Consider the following 16,650-nt stretch of genomic DNA (forward strand, 5'->3'; position numbering starts at 1 on the left):
GCTGAGATTAAACCAAGACTGCCGGTGGGAAAAGCGGAGGAGAAGGAGCGGCTGCCCCGCACGCCGGGACGGGAGGTGATGATCCATTCGGAGACTGAGACTCTTCTGCTTCCAGCCCACAAGGTGCCATCCTCCATGCTTCCCTTACCATCGACTCCTGGTAAAGAAGAATCTGTAGTCCCTCCAGAAAAGTTCCCTGAACAGTTAATGGTGACCAAAACATCTGTGGAAGAGGAGATTCCTAGGACTCCTGGGCGGGATATTTTGGCCAAGTCTTCACACCCGCTTGCAAAGTCACAGAGCACGGACACTGTTCCAGCCACGCCAGGAAGCGACGCTCCCCTTACGGGCAGCAGTCTGACCCTCAGTTCCCCTCAAGTCCCAGGGAGCCCCTTTTCCTACCCATCCCAATCTCCTGGCATCAACAGTGGCATTCCTCGGACTCCTGGGAGAGACTTCAACTTCACACCTACTTTCCCAGAGGCTGGTGCTACCATTCCTTGCCTTCTGTCTGGCAAGAAACAGTCAGAGGATGAGCTAGATGAGAAACCCTTTAAAGAGCCTCTTGGTGCTTCTCTTACAATCAGCATGAACAGTGTTCCTTCCCCTATCCCCTTTGCCAGCCCCCCACAGGCAGATTTCCACACGGACATGGCTTTGCCACCTGATGAGCCAGTACCTGTAGCAGCCCTGCCATGCATGCATGGCGATGGGAGAATGCCCATCGAGGAGTGCAAGGCAGAAGGAAAATCTGTTTTGCTCTCACCAGAAGTACCCGCTGGTGCTCCTCTTCTTCCTCCCCCACCACCACCTTCAGTTCTTCCCAAAAGGAGGCCAGGACGGCCAAGACGGTCACCACCTTCTGTCCTCTCCTTGGATGTGTACTCGGGCAAAACCATGGAACCTCCTCCTGTGCCAGTGGCCTTGGTCGAAAGTTCTGTAAGCAAAGAGCTGTTGAGTGGACATCCTGATGCTTTCTATGGACTGAAAGACCCTGAAGCTGTCACCCTGGACTTCAGGAATGACGGTTTCCATGAGAAAATAGCAGCTGAGACAGTTGCAGAGAAACTGCCATTTAAAGAACTGGAGAACCAGTGGAACGAAGACTTCAAGGAAGAAGAAGCTCACGTGAAGCCTAAGAGACAGTGGCGAAGGCAGAAGAAGTCACCTGAGGACCTCCCAGTGATTCCTTCCCCTGAGTATTCCCCACCCCAGCCTCAGTTCAGGCCACGCTCCGAGTTTGAGGAGATGACCATTCTGTACGACATCTGGAACGGAGGCATCGATGAGGAAGATATCAAGTTCATGTGTATCACGTACGACCGCTTGTTGCAGCAGGACAATGGTATGGACTGGCTCAATGACACCCTCTGGGTTTTCCATCCCTATATCCTTTCTCACTGGTGCTCTGCATCACACAACATGTGTAAGATGCCCTCAGTGTGTGGGACTCAGGATGCCAAAGACTAAGTTTGTTGGTGGAAGGAACATTTGCTTACTAGAATCGCACTTGCTTCTACCAGCAGGGAATTTTAGGCTGTTATATTCCCTGAAGCTGCAATACAGAACTAGAGCAGAGGTGGGTTTTGCTGCATTTTCAGTCTAGGACTGCAGGGGAAATCTGTATGCACCTCTTCTGGGGAAGATTTCCTTGCTAATGGGAGAAGCTTCTGTCTGCATTTAAACTAGACCTGGTTTTTTTTTCAGCTTGCCTGTGGAATTTCCAGTCTGCATGTACAGGGCTTTAACTTGGGGCTGAAACTTGCTGTTAAAATAATCTCACCATCTGTGCCTAAAATGATGGGTTAGTGGTGCTAGCAGCTTTAACCTGCTATGTTGAAGAAGACAAAGGCACCACCTTGTGTGTTGTTGGAGATTGTGTGGAGTTAAAATATCTCATCCCCTACTCCCTGCAAGACACAAAAGCAAAAAAGCCCAAAACATGTAAAATAGTCAGTGATGTGATACTAACAAAAAGCAGGTGGAGCAGAGTGCTGAGCTGGGCATTTTCATCCTTTCTCTGCATCTCAAAGGCAAACATGTAAGATTGAATTTATGTTTTTCTGCCTTTTTATACCAGTGCAACACCCTCAAAATAGATTTATTTGTTTAAAATTATATTAAAAGATGATGAAGTGCAGCATCCCCAGTAATTCTCAGTCTTTGTCTGCACTGTTTGGGAAGCAGTTCCAAAACCAGACTGGTTTCAAGGCAGGAGTGACTGTCCTTGCAGTGATGGGGGATCACAGCCAAGGAAAGGCAGGAGAGGACAACTCAGGGTAGGGCTTGGCTGTGACCTTGCCCTGAAATGTGCTTGTGTTTGGAACTTCCATAGGGGAAATATTTGAAATCTACTTCTCTGGTGATAAGGATTATTGTAACAGCAAATTTACAGTCCCTTTTTAAACAAACCATTTAAAAGCCATCTGCAGGCAGCTGCTGGTTCATCCTGTGCTCCACTGCATGGTGGGTGTGAAAGTACCTGCAGGGTTCACCTGCCCTGCAGTGAGCTCACACCTCAGCGCCCTGGTTGCAAGGCCATCACTTCTTGCTTTTTGTGGTCTCTCTGCTTCAGTTTTTTGGTATCAAGGCCACGTTATGACTCACAGGGAGCATTTTTAAGTGTATCTCAATTGTCATAGGCTTCGTAGCTGTGTTTTTGGGGTGACCTGCCAGCAGTACAGCTCTACTGTCCTTACAGAAGACAAACATCTGAAGGTGCCTTCTGCCTGCTCAGTACAGCAAGTCCCTGCCAGGCCAGCTGCAGGCTTCCTTGACTCTTCAGGGCAGTGGGGTTGAAACACCTGCATGAGGTCTTACCCTTCAGATCAGGTCTGAAGGAGCTGATTTATGGAGGCTGGTGAGAGCAGCATCTCTCTCAAAGCCCTTTGGGCTGAGGAATGTCTCTGGCCCATCTGTGCTGCTCCTAGCCCTGGTGGGTGGGATGATTGCTGCTGGGAGATCAGTGCAGGTGTCTTCAGGGCTAGAGGTGGCTGCAGGAAATATCTGGAGCTAGAACAAAAGCTTGTCACTCAAAACAGCGAAATCCGGATGGCTGGGCAGCTGCTGTCAGTGTATGTGATGGGTGCTGTGGGGAAGTCCTTTCTTAAGCAGTTTTCTCTTAACAGCTTAACCTTTTGATGTTTAAATTATCATTATCTCTTTACTTTAGTTCCCCAAAGTGCACAGGCAAGAAGGCAAGACCATGTTTGGTTTTCCTGCAGGCACGTGTGCTGCAGTGATGTTTTTTTCTTCAGTAGTATTGTTATTTTATGCAACCCTCCCAAAACCTGCCTAATTTTCCAAGCTCCTGGTGTTAGCTCCACACAGCTGCAGTAAGTTTTGTCTGATATCCACCAGTGGCTGTGTTTCTCCTTAACTTCTTCCCACCTACTAGCTTTTCTACCCCCAAGAAGAAGAAGCGGGATGATGGGATGCGAGAGCACGTGACGGGCTGTGCACGGAGTGAAGGCTACTACAAAATTGACAAGAAGGACAAACTGAAATACCTCAACAACAGCCGAGCTTTTGCAGAGGAGCCTCCAGCTGACACGCAGGTGAGGACACGTCTTCTGTGAATGGGGTTTGGTGTCACACAGTGGATGCTTCCTGCCTTTTGGCAAGGAGGAAGGACAAGCTGTTGCTACTCCTGTATCGCATTGGCCCTCCCGGAGCTGTTTGGGAGGTGTTAGTGTTTGATGTGGGGTGTTGTAGGAGGCCACCCGTTCTGCAGTGATGTGTTGTAGCACCAGGGGTTGCTGCAGGGTTTTGGGTCAGCTTTGATCACCCATTTGTCCTCTCCAGGGTATGAGCATCCCTGCCCAACCTCACGCTTCCACCCGGGCTGGCTCCGAGAGGCGGTCAGAGCAACGCAGGCTCCTTTCCTCCTTCACTGGTAGCTGTGACAGTGACCTGCTCAAGTTCAACCAACTCAAGGTAGGTCATCTCACAGATTTTTTATTTGCACGGGGGGTGGTTGGGGGCAGGCTGAGGCCAGAGCAGAGCACCTCCTGCCAGTTTGGTCTCACCTTGGTGGTGGCCATCTCAGCATCCCCAGAAGAGGCTGAATGGTACCTGACTCTCCTGTTCTTTCGCGTGATACAACTTGATAGAACAATGCAGCTTAATACAATGTGTAGTACAAATAATTTACCTAAAGAAGCAAGAACAGAGCAGTCAGGAAAAACACAACACTTGGTCCAGGGTGCTCACTTGTGAGAAGCAGAGGCATGAGCTGGCTGATAAATGCCTATAAATTAATCCATCTGGGTTATGCAGAACAGAGAACAATGGCCTCAGAGGGCTTGTTCTCCACAGTGTGTGGTCAGTGGCAAGAACCCAAGTACTGCAACTCTGTGGGACCTCCTCTGACCTCTGTCCTGCCTTCTGTCACTGCAAGGCAGGAGGAAACTAAATTGGATTGAGATACCCCAGCACTGCTGGTGGCTTGGATCGTGCTGTGGATGCTGGACCCAAGGGTGGCCTTTCCCTTCCCGTGCTGTGGCTAATTCAGGCTTGGGGTTTTGGGGTGTTTTCTTCATGCAGTTCCGGAAGAAAAAACTAAAATTCTGCAAGAGCCACATTCACGACTGGGGCCTTTTTGCTATGGAGCCCATTGCAGCTGATGAGATGGTGATTGAGTACGTGGGTCAGAACATCAGGCAGGTAAGCTGGACTGTGGGTGACACCTGAACCAAAACCAGCCCTCAGAGAAGTGCTTGAGTATTACAGCAGGGGTTGGAGTCCCTGGGGTCAGGCATGAGCTATGTGAGCCAGGAGAGGACATGGTCTGGAGGTGTGAGGGTGGGATTTTCAACAACCCCTGGAAGCCAAGTGCTCCGGTCTTCTGGAGATGCGCTCTCAAGGAGCCCACTCTGAGCTGTGTTTCAGTGGGGCTGGTTTCTCATGGGGCATTGGGGATCATGTGTCTGTTGGCCTGAGCACAGCTCAGGTGAGTGCTCAGGGATCCCAAGTGTGTCCTGACATTGCTCCTGGGGTGTCCTGCAGGTCATTGCTGACATGCGTGAGAAGCGATACGAGGACGAGGGCATCGGCAGCAGTTACATGTTCAGGGTGGATCACGACACCATCATCGATGCCACGAAGTGTGGGAACTTTGCCAGGTTTATCAATCACAGCTGCAACGTAAGTGTCCTCTTTTTGCCCACGGTTGTTCTGACATGCTTGTGAACCCACTGAGCCCTTGCTGACTTTGACTTGTAGCACCAGTTACAGGGTTAGGATTAAATGTTAATGAGCTGCAGCAGATTGAAGCAGAGTCTAAAGTAGTGCAAAGAGGTCTGAGAGACCTGAGAAATGAAACACACAGTGAGACAGTGTGCACTCAGAATCCTCCTGACTGTTGGAGGACCCTGACAGGCACTGTTCAAACATTTCTAATTAATATATCCTTAAAACAAACAGATTTTTAGCCTTTTTATTCTGTGGGAACAGTCTCCTTCTAGTGTCCACATGGCAAAAGTATCAAACTTGTCTGCCTGACAAATTATTAAGTATTAGTTAAGCTGTTCTGAGCCTATGATCAACCTGGTGGAGCATCATCCAGGTGCTTTTGCACCAAAAAATAACCAGAATGTGGATATTTTGGAGAAGTACAAGGGCTGCTCTGTTTTCTGGCTTGTGTGGAGGCTGGGAAGCCATGGCCATTGGGAGCCTAAATCATTATGTTCTGTCCCCCTTGCAGCCAAATTGTTATGCTAAAGTGATCACGGTGGAGTCTCAAAAGAAGATTGTCATCTACTCCAAACAGCACATCAATGTGAATGAGGAAATTACATATGACTACAAGTTTCCAATCGAGGATGTAAAAATCCCATGTCTCTGTGGCTCTGAGAACTGCAGGGGAACCCTGAACTGAACTCGAGGTTTCTCGTCACACTTGCACCTTCGCCCCTGTCAGAACTGTGGTAACCAGGTGTGGTTGCACTTTGCCAAAAAAAAGAAAAAAAGAGAAAAAAAAAAAAAAAAAAGGAAGAAAAAAAAAATTAAAAGGAAAAAATATTTAAAAAAAAAAAGAGGAAAAAAGAGAAGAAAACCAAACCAACAAGCAAGTTTCACACATCTGCCAGGATCACAAATGGAAGCAAAAAGCGCACACGCTTACGAGGACTGTTCATGTTTCAGGTGCTCTTTCCTTTTCAGATCCAACACGCACACAAAAAGGTGACTACCAGTGTGTGACATGGTCTATCCAAACACTAGCTTCTCTGTTCAGTCCCTACATTCATGCTCCTTAATGGGATAATGGTACCTTCTTTTTTTTTTTTTTTTAATTGTTAGAAACCTTCATCCTTTCATAAATGCTGCTACCTTTTTCTCATCAGTTTTGTTGGTTGAAAAAGACATTCAACGTTTAAATGTGAAGCAGAGACTGAAAATGCCATATAGGGGTTTGTTGGGAGCTTGATTGGCTAAAATTGCACAGATTTCTCAGAGTAAGCTGTAAATAGATGTAAGGTTGATGTTACAGAGCAAGCCAGAGGCTTGAAGGGTGTGTGAATGGGTGTGTGTGTTTGGGTGTGTGTGTATATGTGGAGATGTCTGCATTGGGACTGTAGGTTAAACTGTCCTGCCTTTTTGTTAGGGATGAGTCTGAACCAGTCCCCGAAGCCGGACACCCCGGGGAAGAGTCAGGTCAGGCCCAGACCTCAGCTCAGCACCTTGGGCTCACCTCTCGTGTTCATGTGCCCTGCTGGTAACTGGGGGATCCAAACCTCTGCACCCCTGCAGGAATAATACTGGGATACTGCTAGTGAGAAACAGAGTCAGTGGTGTAGCTGTGGCTGGTGGCACAATGTGTGGCCCTTGGGGATGCCTGTTTCTTGGAGGTTGGTTTGCCTGGCGTGCAAAATAGGCCGAGGCTGACAAGAAGTGGACAATTCAGCCTACATTGATGCTGTAGAAATCTTACCCTCCTTGTCAGCTACACTATGGCCCACCTTCAGAACAGGATTTTCTTCCTGTAGGTGGGGGAACATGGTGATGTGTGTCACATACCAGTTTTTCCCTGCCCTTCCAACGTTTTACGTGAAGTGTTTGCTCTGTCCTTGAATGTGGGAGATGCCTCCTGTGATAGGAGCAAACTGTGCCATGTTGCTCTCCTCCCTCTGTTACTCAGTAACTTGCCCTGGGGTGGTTCCATCCCTCCAGTAAGAACATGGTAGAAGTGTCCCCAAGAGCAGGCTGCAGGAGCAATCCTGTCCTCCCCCTGTACAGCATGAAATTTGGAAGGCATGTTTTGAAATGTGTTTTTTTTGATACATTTTGTCCTTGTAGATGTGCTGAGGTGAAGGTTGCAGTTCTTCAAGAGGTTCCATTTAGAAATGGGGCAAAACACCAAAGAAACACTTCTTTGGATGTGATCTGGAGATGTTACACAACCATTCAGGTATAGACAGGATCAGTTTTTCTACTTGCATTGAATTTCTCCTGCTTCAGAACTAGAGATTAGTTGTACTAAAATATTTTTAATTGGCTTATAAGGGGAAGTTGCAATGTAATTATGAACTGGGAAGATTATCTGCATAACTAAACATCTTCTCCCCACAGAACAAATTGCACAGCTGTATTCTTGTAGCCTTTTAAAATCAGTGATAATTGCTGTGTGACCACATCTCCATGATCAGAGGTTACAAGCTGCCAAAAGAGTCTCCTGGAAGTTTTTTCAGCTGTTACGTGGAGTTGCCAGGCCTGCACTGCAGAGTGGAGCAATGTAAGTTAGATGCCTCTGCATCTGAATTTCTTCCTCAGGCAAAAGGCCTGAAAGAACAGGCACACACAGCTACAAGCTGCCTTAATACTGCCTGCATTTCTGTCTGAGGGTGAGGAAATTGCCCCTGAGATTGGACAGTCCATAGTCTCATCTCTGTTTTTGTTTTGCTCTTGTTTTGTTGTTCCCCCCCTCTTTGTAAATCTCCCTAGCAATTGGGTAATGGTGACCGGAACCTAAAATTAAGAGAAGCACAACTAGTTTCTGTCATTCAACATTGGTTGTAACTGCAGCGATGGCAGGAGCATTTGGGAGTTAAATCAGCTGCTCAATTTCTTTTACTTTTTTAAAAATAAGGTTTATCTTCTTGTGTTGATGCTCCAATTGGCATCTACATCTTGGCCTTTTACTTTGAAAGCTTTGGAAATGCACAGAAGTTTCCTGTGTCTCAGAACTGAAGCCCCCACATGTGGCAGTCCTGCTGGTGTCCTTGGCCTTCTCCCTCTCTTGTCAAGCCAGTGCATTAACAGTGTTTTTTTGGGTTGCAGACACCCCAGATAGCTCCACCCCTGAGTACCTACTTGACAGTTTTGTATTTCCCAGCATATCTGTGTGCTCTGGATGGGAATAGCCCCTGTAGTTTGCCTTAATCTTTGTTGAGGAGAGGCAGGGAGACAGGTCATCATGTTCTGAAACAAGACCTAAAGGTTGGGGTCCTTCCACATTTTTAGGAGCACCAAAGGACTTTGGATGCTAAAGACCATGAACATCTAAATCCCTTGGTTACTTCTGAAACTGTCCCAGGCAAATAATGTCAATTTTTTGAAGACCTGAGCTCCCAGTAACCCACCAGGAGGAAATGGAGGTGTTGGACCTGTAGCACTTCTGAAAATTCACATTGGTCTGGTCTCAAAGCCAAACCTGAGGCTTTTCTTTTCTTCCCCATAAACCTTGGCTTGCACGGTCCTCCCCACACAGCTTCTGTCTCATCCTGTGGAGCTGCCCCAAACCAGCATTTAATGGTGAGGATTATCTCTGGTTGAGGGATTTCCAGAAGCTGCTGCAGTTGCTGGTGGCTGCCCTGTCCCTACAAGCCAGGGATCATCAGGGCAGAGGAGAGCCCTGCAGCCACAGGTGTGGTTTGGAGAGGCAGCCCCATGGAGAGGCCTTTCTAATCCTTCCCAGGTACTTTGGCTCGTGCTTAGAAAGGGGTGAGATGGAAGGAGAAAGGCAGAAGGTGTGTGAGTCAACAGGCTAGCCTGGATGGGACCCCATGAACATAGTGGCAAGGACTGGCAAGAGACCTCAGCAGCATGTGCTGCTTTATGCAGGGATTTACTGGAGTGGTTTTGCTCACTGAAAAGCCCATCCCCAATTTAAACTGAAACCTAAGACAAAATAAAAAGAGAGGCATTGACTGTGCTCCCTGCTAAATTGTGTCTTGCTGGGTGAAATGATCCAAGAGAATCATGCAAAAAGTTTAGGAGAGTAACTGAAATCTGTAGTTTTCCCAACTTGAAGCTGGCTTGAGTTCAGGGTGCAGGTGCCTCCTTGGTTGGTGTTTCTAGGAAGCTTCTAAATCCCACCCACCACTGCCCAACAGCTTCCTTGATCCCATGGGCTCACACCCTCTCTGCCATTCCAGCTTGGTCCCAAGAAGTGGTCTGTGACTTATCAGGGATCTGGGAGGGGAAGGTGGGATCATCTTGCAGGTATTTATATTGTATAGAGCAGCTTATTTCTACAAGAAGAACAAAAACAAAAAAAAAGAACATTTTTAAACTCCAACAAAGTATACAGTCCTTTCAGTTCTGTTTTTTGTGACCTTTTTCAGGGATCATTTCAGTGCATTTCTGTATAAAATAAAAATTTAAGGAGAAAAGGATTTTGAAGTATAAAAAAAATGCATCTTCTGTACATAGGCAAACTCAAGAATCTTCTCTTCAAACACTGTTTCTTGTAGAAACATGTTGAAATTTTTTTGCTGATTTCTTTGTACTTCAAGAGCATGTAAATAATTTATTAAAAGTGACTATTGTAATTTGGAGTTCTTTTTAAACAGATTCCAGCTCTAAATCATGTCAAGGAGATGGGGAGGAAGAAGGACTAAGTATATAGCAAAGGAGCTGGTGGCATTTACAGCTTGTGTCAAGCTTTGTATAATGTAAATTCTGTATAAATATGTCTTTTTGTCAAATAAATAGATGGAATTAGAAGCATTAAGAAACTGAAGACAAAAAAAATTGCCAAGTCAAGGCTTCTTCTTTCCCCCCCTTCAGTCTGAAACCTAATGTGCAGAATCTATTTATTTCAAGCGAGGAAATGTGTACAGTCTAATAGACACCCTAAAATGTATTTAAGTGAGTTTGCAACTGGATTTATTATTTTTTTTCAAGTTAATATTTGTTTTGCTTTTATGAGTTTCCTCCTTAATTGCCACAGTAGTATTTGTCCAAGTGAAAAGAAACACATCGTAACGGACACTCTAAAACAAATGGGCAGTTTTAAAAGCAAAAGAGAACAACCCCAGGCTCCCAATCCTGCAGTTTTCTGGTTCTATAAACAGTTTGTTTTAATTCAGTGTGAAAATTAAAGGGCCTCCTTTAAAAGGAGGTAGCTAAAATGGTTTGCAATAAATGAAATTAAATCTTTTTAAGTTCCTTTAAAGAAAAACCACAACTCTGCTTTGAAGGTTTAGGATTTCTGCTTTTTCTTTTGTTAAGCAAATTTATAAATTTAGGGATGTTTTGTGCATATAGAACCTGTCACCAGTATGTATCTTGTTTTGAAGAAAGTGTTTTTGTTGTGGATGTGTCATGCTGTATATATTTGTTCATATTTTTGTGAATTGAATACTATGTACCATTGTATTATAGTAACTTTTATAAAGCAAACCATAAATATACTGACTTTTCTTACAGAAAAATGATGTTGTGCTTAATATGTAGCCAAGGCAGCTTTTTGCTCTCAGACCTGTGCTGGAAACCACCAGAGCTCAAGGAACCAGATCCAGAAAAAAGATCAGCCCAAAGAACTGATTTTCAGCAACGCTTACTGGAAATTTTAATTCTGGTGAGCAGGAAATTACTTCAAACAACATTATATTGCATGAAAGAAATATATGAGTGATTTAAAGTTGATAAAGAACATTTTCCTAGTGTTAGAAATCCTTCCAAACCTTAAGAGCTGAGGCACAGCTGGGTGTTCACCTGGGCCATGGGGCTGGGTATCCTGAACCCATCCAACCTTTGGTGCTGCCTGGGAATTTTCTGAGCTCACAGATACATGTTTTTAACTTTATGGAGGTGAAAGCCCTTAAGCTACAAAGTGAGGTGTCAGTGCTGCTGGTTGGGGTGATGCAATAAGGCTGTTGGGCCAGAGGCCTTTTGGTTTCTTTCTTTTAGGTTAGTTTATTCAAATCTGAAATGCATGATGGTATCTGTGGTTTCCAGGAGGAGGGAACTGGGGGAGCCACCAAGGTTGGATGTGGGTGGAAGCACAACCTGGAGCCAGCCATGTGCGAGGGGTCAAACTGGCTGCTCTGAGCCTTAGAAAAGAGACACCCAGAGCAGAGACAAATGGACCAGCTGATAAAGGAGGTCATGGAGGAGACAGCAGAGAGCTGGGGCTATAGGTGACTTCCCAGCTCAGGTTTCTGCAGCTGTGCATGGTGGGATGAGGACACAGGACCACCAAACCTTGCGGGGCTGGCACTGGGCAGAGAGGCTCAGACTGGAGGGTGGCAGGATGGGGCAAGGGCTTGGGCTGGTGGAGGGATTCATGTCTGAGAAGCTGGTCCTGAGCTAGGGGCTTGGCAGGGGCTTTGGCTGCTCAGAGTTTGAGCATCTTTGATGCTGGGGAGCTTGGGGAGCAGAGGTGGGTGCACCAGGACTTTAGAGATAAGCAGTGGGGAGATAACAGTGGGGAAAGCTGCAGGCTCTGAAGACCCTGAGATGTTCCTCAGCTCTGGAGTTCTGAGGTCTGTGGACACCTCAGGAAGCATTTGACCTGCAGCCACAGGGAGCATGGAGCAGAGTTAACGTGCCAGACACTCAAACTGTGACAGAAAAGGGTTTTATTGTGTTGATTGGGAAAGTCCCCTTGCCAAGGGCAGTGGCAACACCAGAGAGATACCCAGAGGGGACTTTCCACATGCAACCAGGATCTGAGCCAAGGAATTGCTGCCAATGCCAGCAGTTATTTCTTGAAACGTGGGAGAAACCCAAAACCTTCATTCATTCAGGAATTTACAGGTATTAGAGCAAGACTGTGTTGCCTTGGGAAGGCTGCAGTACATCCATTTGATTAGGTCTCATTCCAGAGTGTTGTAGCTACCCTAAACCCATGTATTTAATCTCAGCAAATTCAAATTCAAGATTGAGTCTAAAAGCAATTAAAATAAAGTCTTACAAAATGAGACGCAGGGAGAAGCAAATGCCTCTGTGCCTTCCCCTCCCAGCCCCCTGCCTAGCTAAAATTAACAGAAAACCTTGGATAGACTAAATTTAAGCCCTCCCAGTTCTTGCTTCTGTCCTGCTCTGTAGCTGCTTGTCTTTGGCAAGTGCCTTAAATCTGCCCTTTATTAGGAATTCAGTGGTTTGGATCAGATTAAACTGCTTTTTAAGAGCGCGTTTGCTGTTTCCCACGCTCCCTCTCCCAAGAAGTCACCGAAGGACAGCGCTGGGTCAGGGTAGGTGTTGAGTCCTTTTACATCTCCAACTTGGCAGCAACTCCCCTGGATTTATGACACTTAGGTCTGGGCTATTTACCAAAACATTGGCCGTTTCCTGGTTCGTTAATGAATCAGCTCATTAGGGCTGTGGGCAGTGTTTCTGCCATGCTCTAGATGCGCCTGGTCTCCCCGTTGGGCTCCAGGACCGTCAGGTTTCCTCTTGCATCTTGGTCTATTTCTATTGCTTCAAACAGAGACTTGAAGTTCCCAGCACCAAAGCCCTGTGGAGATGACAACGTTACAGACTGCAAGGATGGGCAGCAGGTCCATTGGCTGGGAAAGAGCAGCATGAGAGCTGGCTGGGCGAGGGGTCTGGAAGTCAAGATCATAATGAAATTCTCAAACCAACCTGGTGGTTATACCTCTGGATGACCTCCAGAAAGACCGTGGGTCTGTCCTGAACTGGTTTGGTGAAGATCTGGAGCAAGTAGCCTTTTTCATCAAAATCCACCAGGATTTTCAGTTCCTGGAGAAAAGAAACAGTGACAGTTCAGAGACTACAGAGGAGCAAGGGGATCCTTCTTCATCACCCTCACCCCTGCAAAACACTCTGGGGAGCTGGTCCAGCCCCGTGCAAACCTCTTCCATCTCATGCTGGTCCAACTCACCGCCAGCTTGTCAATGTTCTCCTTCACTTTGATTTTGGCAGTTTTCAGCCTCTCCCGCAGCACCTGGTAGTATTTGGATGGCACGTCCATGAACTGCAGGCCCCTCTGCTTCAGGTTGGTGATCTGCAAAACAAAGGAGACCATGGTTTGAGGTGGGCTTGGGGCTCATTTGTGGGGTGGTTTGTGCCAGGAGGGTGGCCTGGGATGGATGGTACTGGGAGGAGAGTGATGCTTTTTTATTACATGGGCTAGCCCTGTGCATGAGGACCTGTCCCACCTTATTGCTTTGGACACCAGGAACGGGAGGGTTCGAGATCCCCTCTCCAGGCAATGCAGAAAGTTGGCCACCATGCAAGGATACCTCAGCTCACCCTGACCCCCTAGTACCTCTGGAGGTCCTTTGGTCTGGAGAGGAGCCCAAAACCAAGCACTCAAGAGCAGCATCTGCCTCAGGTGGGTGATGGGCTATGGTGGCTCACCCAGCAGCCTGGGCTGCCCAAACTCCCCCCCAGCCACCCCCCCAAGGACAGCATGTGCCATCAGGGCCCTTGCAGATCCCAGTTGCTTCAAGCTGGAGGGACAGGCATCTGCCAGCTTGCAGCTACAGGCAGGTCCCTTCCCAGTGATTCCTTGGGTTAATCCTGGTTGTAAAACAACCATGGCACAAAGCCTGCTCAGCCTGCCCATGTCCTTGGACCCCAGCGGGGGTCATAGTCCACCACTCCCTGGGATGAGGACCATGCCAGGTGGGACAGGGCAGAGGTGGAGCAATGCCAGGGCTACACTCACTGCTGAGATGATGTCCGAGGTGTTCAGCGCGATGTGCTGCACTCCAGCCCCGCCATAGTAGTCGATATATTCCTACAGGGAAAAAGTGTCACCACCTTTGGGCTTGACAGCCCTCGGCAGACCTGAGCAGAGCCAGGGCTGCTTTCCAGCAGCCACCCTAGCCTTGCAGATCCCAGTTGCTTCAAGCTGGAGGGACAGGCATCTGCCAGCTTGCAGCTACAGGCAGGTCCCTTCCCAGTGATTCCTTGGGTTAATCCTGGTTGTAAAACAACCATGGCACAAAGCCTGCTCAGCCTGCCCATGTCCTTGGACCCCAGCGGGGGTCATAGTCCACCACTCCCTGGGATGAGGACCATGCCAGGTGGGACAGGGCAGAGGTGGAGCAATGCCAGGGCTACACTCACTGCTGAGATGATGTCCGAGGTGTTCAGCGCGATGTGCTGCACTCCAGCCCCGCCATAGTAGTCGATATATTCCTACAGGGAAAAAGTGTCACCACCTTTGGGCTTGACAGCCCTCAGCAGACCTGAGCAGAGCCAGGGCTGCTTTCCAGCAGCCACCCTAGCACAGCACATCTGTTCCAGCTCTGAATCACTGACCCCTTGGTCCCTTCTCCTTCACCAAAGCCCCTCTCAAGGTGCTGGCAGCCTGATGGATCAGCCACCAGCCTGGGCTCACCTGGATCTGGGATTTCTTCTTGCCAGGTGCTGGCTCATTGATGGGCATCTTAATGGTCTCTTCGTAGTTGGTGACCACGATGGAGCGCAGGGCACTGAACTCAGTGTGCAGCTGCTTGTCATCTACTGACCAGAAGCGGTGGAACAGCAGGTTCTTCTGGTACCTGCCCAGGCCACAAAAGGCATGTTCATGTCCCTTGCTCCATTTCTGCACTAACAAACTTCTGCTCTGGCTTAATTAGCCCCAACCACTGATGTTGAAGGGGATGAGACCACCATCTCACCTCCCACCAGGCCTCCCCACTCTTACCAGTCTGCCACTGGGACCATCTGGAGGTCGGGCTGGTTCCCCACAACGTGATCAACAAAGCTGAGCTTGGTACTCGGTCTGTGGGGGAAAGCCAGGGGGAAGCTCTCAGCTGAGCTTGGGGCACCCCACACCACAGGGAGCTCTGGGCTGTTATGGGGGGGACCTGTCTGGTTCTTGGGTGGGGCATCCCACCAGTGCATGGTGGCAAAGAGCCAGGTAGGACCCTCTGAAAGTACTCACAGCTTTGGCAGAAGGGGGTCCTTGAAGAGGGGTGGGTGGTACCCTGGTAGGAAGAGGCCCTTGTAGTTGAGCTTTTCTATCAAGGTGTGGGTGGTGTCACCATACTGTGAGAGGGGGGGAAAGAAGTGTGGTGGGCCTGTTTTTTCTGGGATCACCTGGGTCCAACCTACTTCTGTGGGGGGGGCTCAGCCCCCACAGCTGCCCTGCCACTTACCGTCTGGATCACCGCGAACTTCACCCTCCCAAATTTGTCCTCCTCCACCCAGGGCTCCTTCACCACCACAGCTCCACGCTCCTTGGCTTTCTGGGCAGAAAAAGAGAGACCTTCCCCTGCTGCAGCTCCCCCAGGCTGGGAGGAGATGGGCCTGGGCCCTTCCCCAGGTCCCCTTGCCATTTTGGGGTGCCATGCAGGAGGGAGCTGAGGGGCTGCCTACCTGTACGATGAAGTCACAGTCCTCCACTTCAAAGGCAACGTCCTTCACCCCATCACCGTGCTTCACCAGGTGCTCCCCCATCTCTGCCCGGAGCAAGAGCAGCCCAGGCATGAGCAGAGGCACTTGGCTCTAGGGCAGCCCTTCCCCACTCTGTTCCCCCCACGTCCCCACAACACCTACCCTCATTCCCTGGGTTGAGAGCAGATGAGAGAACAAACACGATCTGGCGAGGAAGAGGAGGAGAGGTCAGGGATGGGGAGGTGCTGGTGCCCCCAGGCTGGGGCAGATGCACCCAGCTGCAGGGTTTAATGGTGCAAAGAGGTTTGGGCAGCACCCACACACCCGACACCAGCTAGTGTCCCCCCAGCCTGCCCCCCAGCAAGATGCATTGTCCCCCTTACCCTGTCCTGCTTGATGACATGTGAGACCACCTCCCTGCTGCCGGTCTCCAGGCCCCGGTACGCCAGCTCCTCGAACCCCAGCTTGTTGCAGTAGTAGGATGCAGCCTGTGGGCAGGTGAGAGCCACCCTGGGTGAAGCTGTGGTGCTGCTGGGCCCCAGCTCCCGTGGGGCTCCCCCCACCAGGACAGGACTGACAGCCCTTGGGGAGCAGCCGCTGCGTGTGCAAGTCATAGGCTCCCAGACTAGTTTGGGTTGGAAGGGACCTTAAAGATCATCTAGTTCCAACTCCTCTCCATGGCCAAGGACACCTCCCACTAGACCAGGTTGCTCCAAGCCCCATCCAACCTGCCCTTCAACACTTCCATAGTGGTGTCTCACCACCCTCATAGTGAAGGACATCCAACCTGCACCCTCCCCTCTTCCAGTTTAGAGCCATTCCCTCTTGTCCTATTGCTATATGTTCACGTGTGTCCATGTGTGTGTGTGCATGTAGAGCAGATGAGCTTTTCTGCTCCCCTCCAGCAGCCTGGGAGGAGCAAGCAAAAGTGAGAAAGGGCCAATACTGGGGAAAAAGAACCCCAAATTCAGTGGGAAGCATTGCCTCCAGAGCAGGGTGGGCACGGCCATGGGCAGGCAGGGAGCTGCTGCCGAGGGGGAAGCAGCTCTGCCTGTGCCCGGTTCATCTGCTGGGTTGGGTGAAGAGCAGCTGGGGTTGGAGCAGAGGAGGTTT

The 16,650-nt window shown here is 48.9% G+C and overlaps 2 protein-coding genes across 2 annotated transcripts in view; one reads left to right on the forward strand and one right to left on the reverse strand.

Annotated features, from left to right (window-relative positions):
• The window catches only part of SETD1B (SET domain containing 1B), a 61,135-nt gene extending 55,100 nt beyond the window's left edge, over positions 1 to 6,035 (forward strand). Inside the window, exons 15-20 of the mRNA XM_009998440.1 lie at positions 7 to 1,387; positions 3,391 to 3,557; positions 3,805 to 3,936; positions 4,546 to 4,665; positions 5,008 to 5,145; positions 5,705 to 6,035. Of these exons, the coding sequence (XP_009996742.1) occupies positions 7 to 1,387; positions 3,391 to 3,557; positions 3,805 to 3,936; positions 4,546 to 4,665; positions 5,008 to 5,145; positions 5,705 to 5,878 (2,112 nt within the window). The 3' untranslated portion in view covers positions 5,879 to 6,035. The remainder of the gene's footprint in view (positions 1 to 6; positions 1,388 to 3,390; positions 3,558 to 3,804; positions 3,937 to 4,545; positions 4,666 to 5,007; positions 5,146 to 5,704) is intronic.
• Positions 6,036 to 12,571: 6,536 nt separating this feature from the next.
• Positions 12,572 to 16,650, reverse strand: part of HPD (4-hydroxyphenylpyruvate dioxygenase) — a 4,955-nt gene continuing 876 nt past the window's right edge. Inside the window, exons 2-12 of the mRNA XM_009998411.1 lie at positions 15,921 to 16,065; positions 15,700 to 15,742; positions 15,520 to 15,602; positions 15,300 to 15,389; positions 15,086 to 15,189; positions 14,846 to 14,923; positions 14,537 to 14,699; positions 14,263 to 14,334; positions 13,070 to 13,192; positions 12,811 to 12,927; positions 12,572 to 12,682 (exon numbers count right to left, since the gene is read on the reverse strand). Coding sequence (XP_009996713.1) covers positions 12,572 to 12,682; positions 12,811 to 12,927; positions 13,070 to 13,192; positions 14,263 to 14,334; positions 14,537 to 14,699; positions 14,846 to 14,923; positions 15,086 to 15,189; positions 15,300 to 15,389; positions 15,520 to 15,600 — 939 coding nt within the window. The 5' untranslated portion in view covers positions 15,601 to 15,602; positions 15,700 to 15,742; positions 15,921 to 16,065. The remainder of the gene's footprint in view (positions 12,683 to 12,810; positions 12,928 to 13,069; positions 13,193 to 14,262; positions 14,335 to 14,536; positions 14,700 to 14,845; positions 14,924 to 15,085; positions 15,190 to 15,299; positions 15,390 to 15,519; positions 15,603 to 15,699; positions 15,743 to 15,920; positions 16,066 to 16,650) is intronic.

This window comes from Chaetura pelagica, unplaced genomic scaffold, assembly GCF_000747805.2.
Source record: "Chaetura pelagica isolate M959 unplaced genomic scaffold, ChaPel_1.0 scaffold585, whole genome shotgun sequence".
NCBI lineage: Eukaryota > Metazoa > Chordata > Aves > Apodiformes > Apodidae > Chaetura > Chaetura pelagica.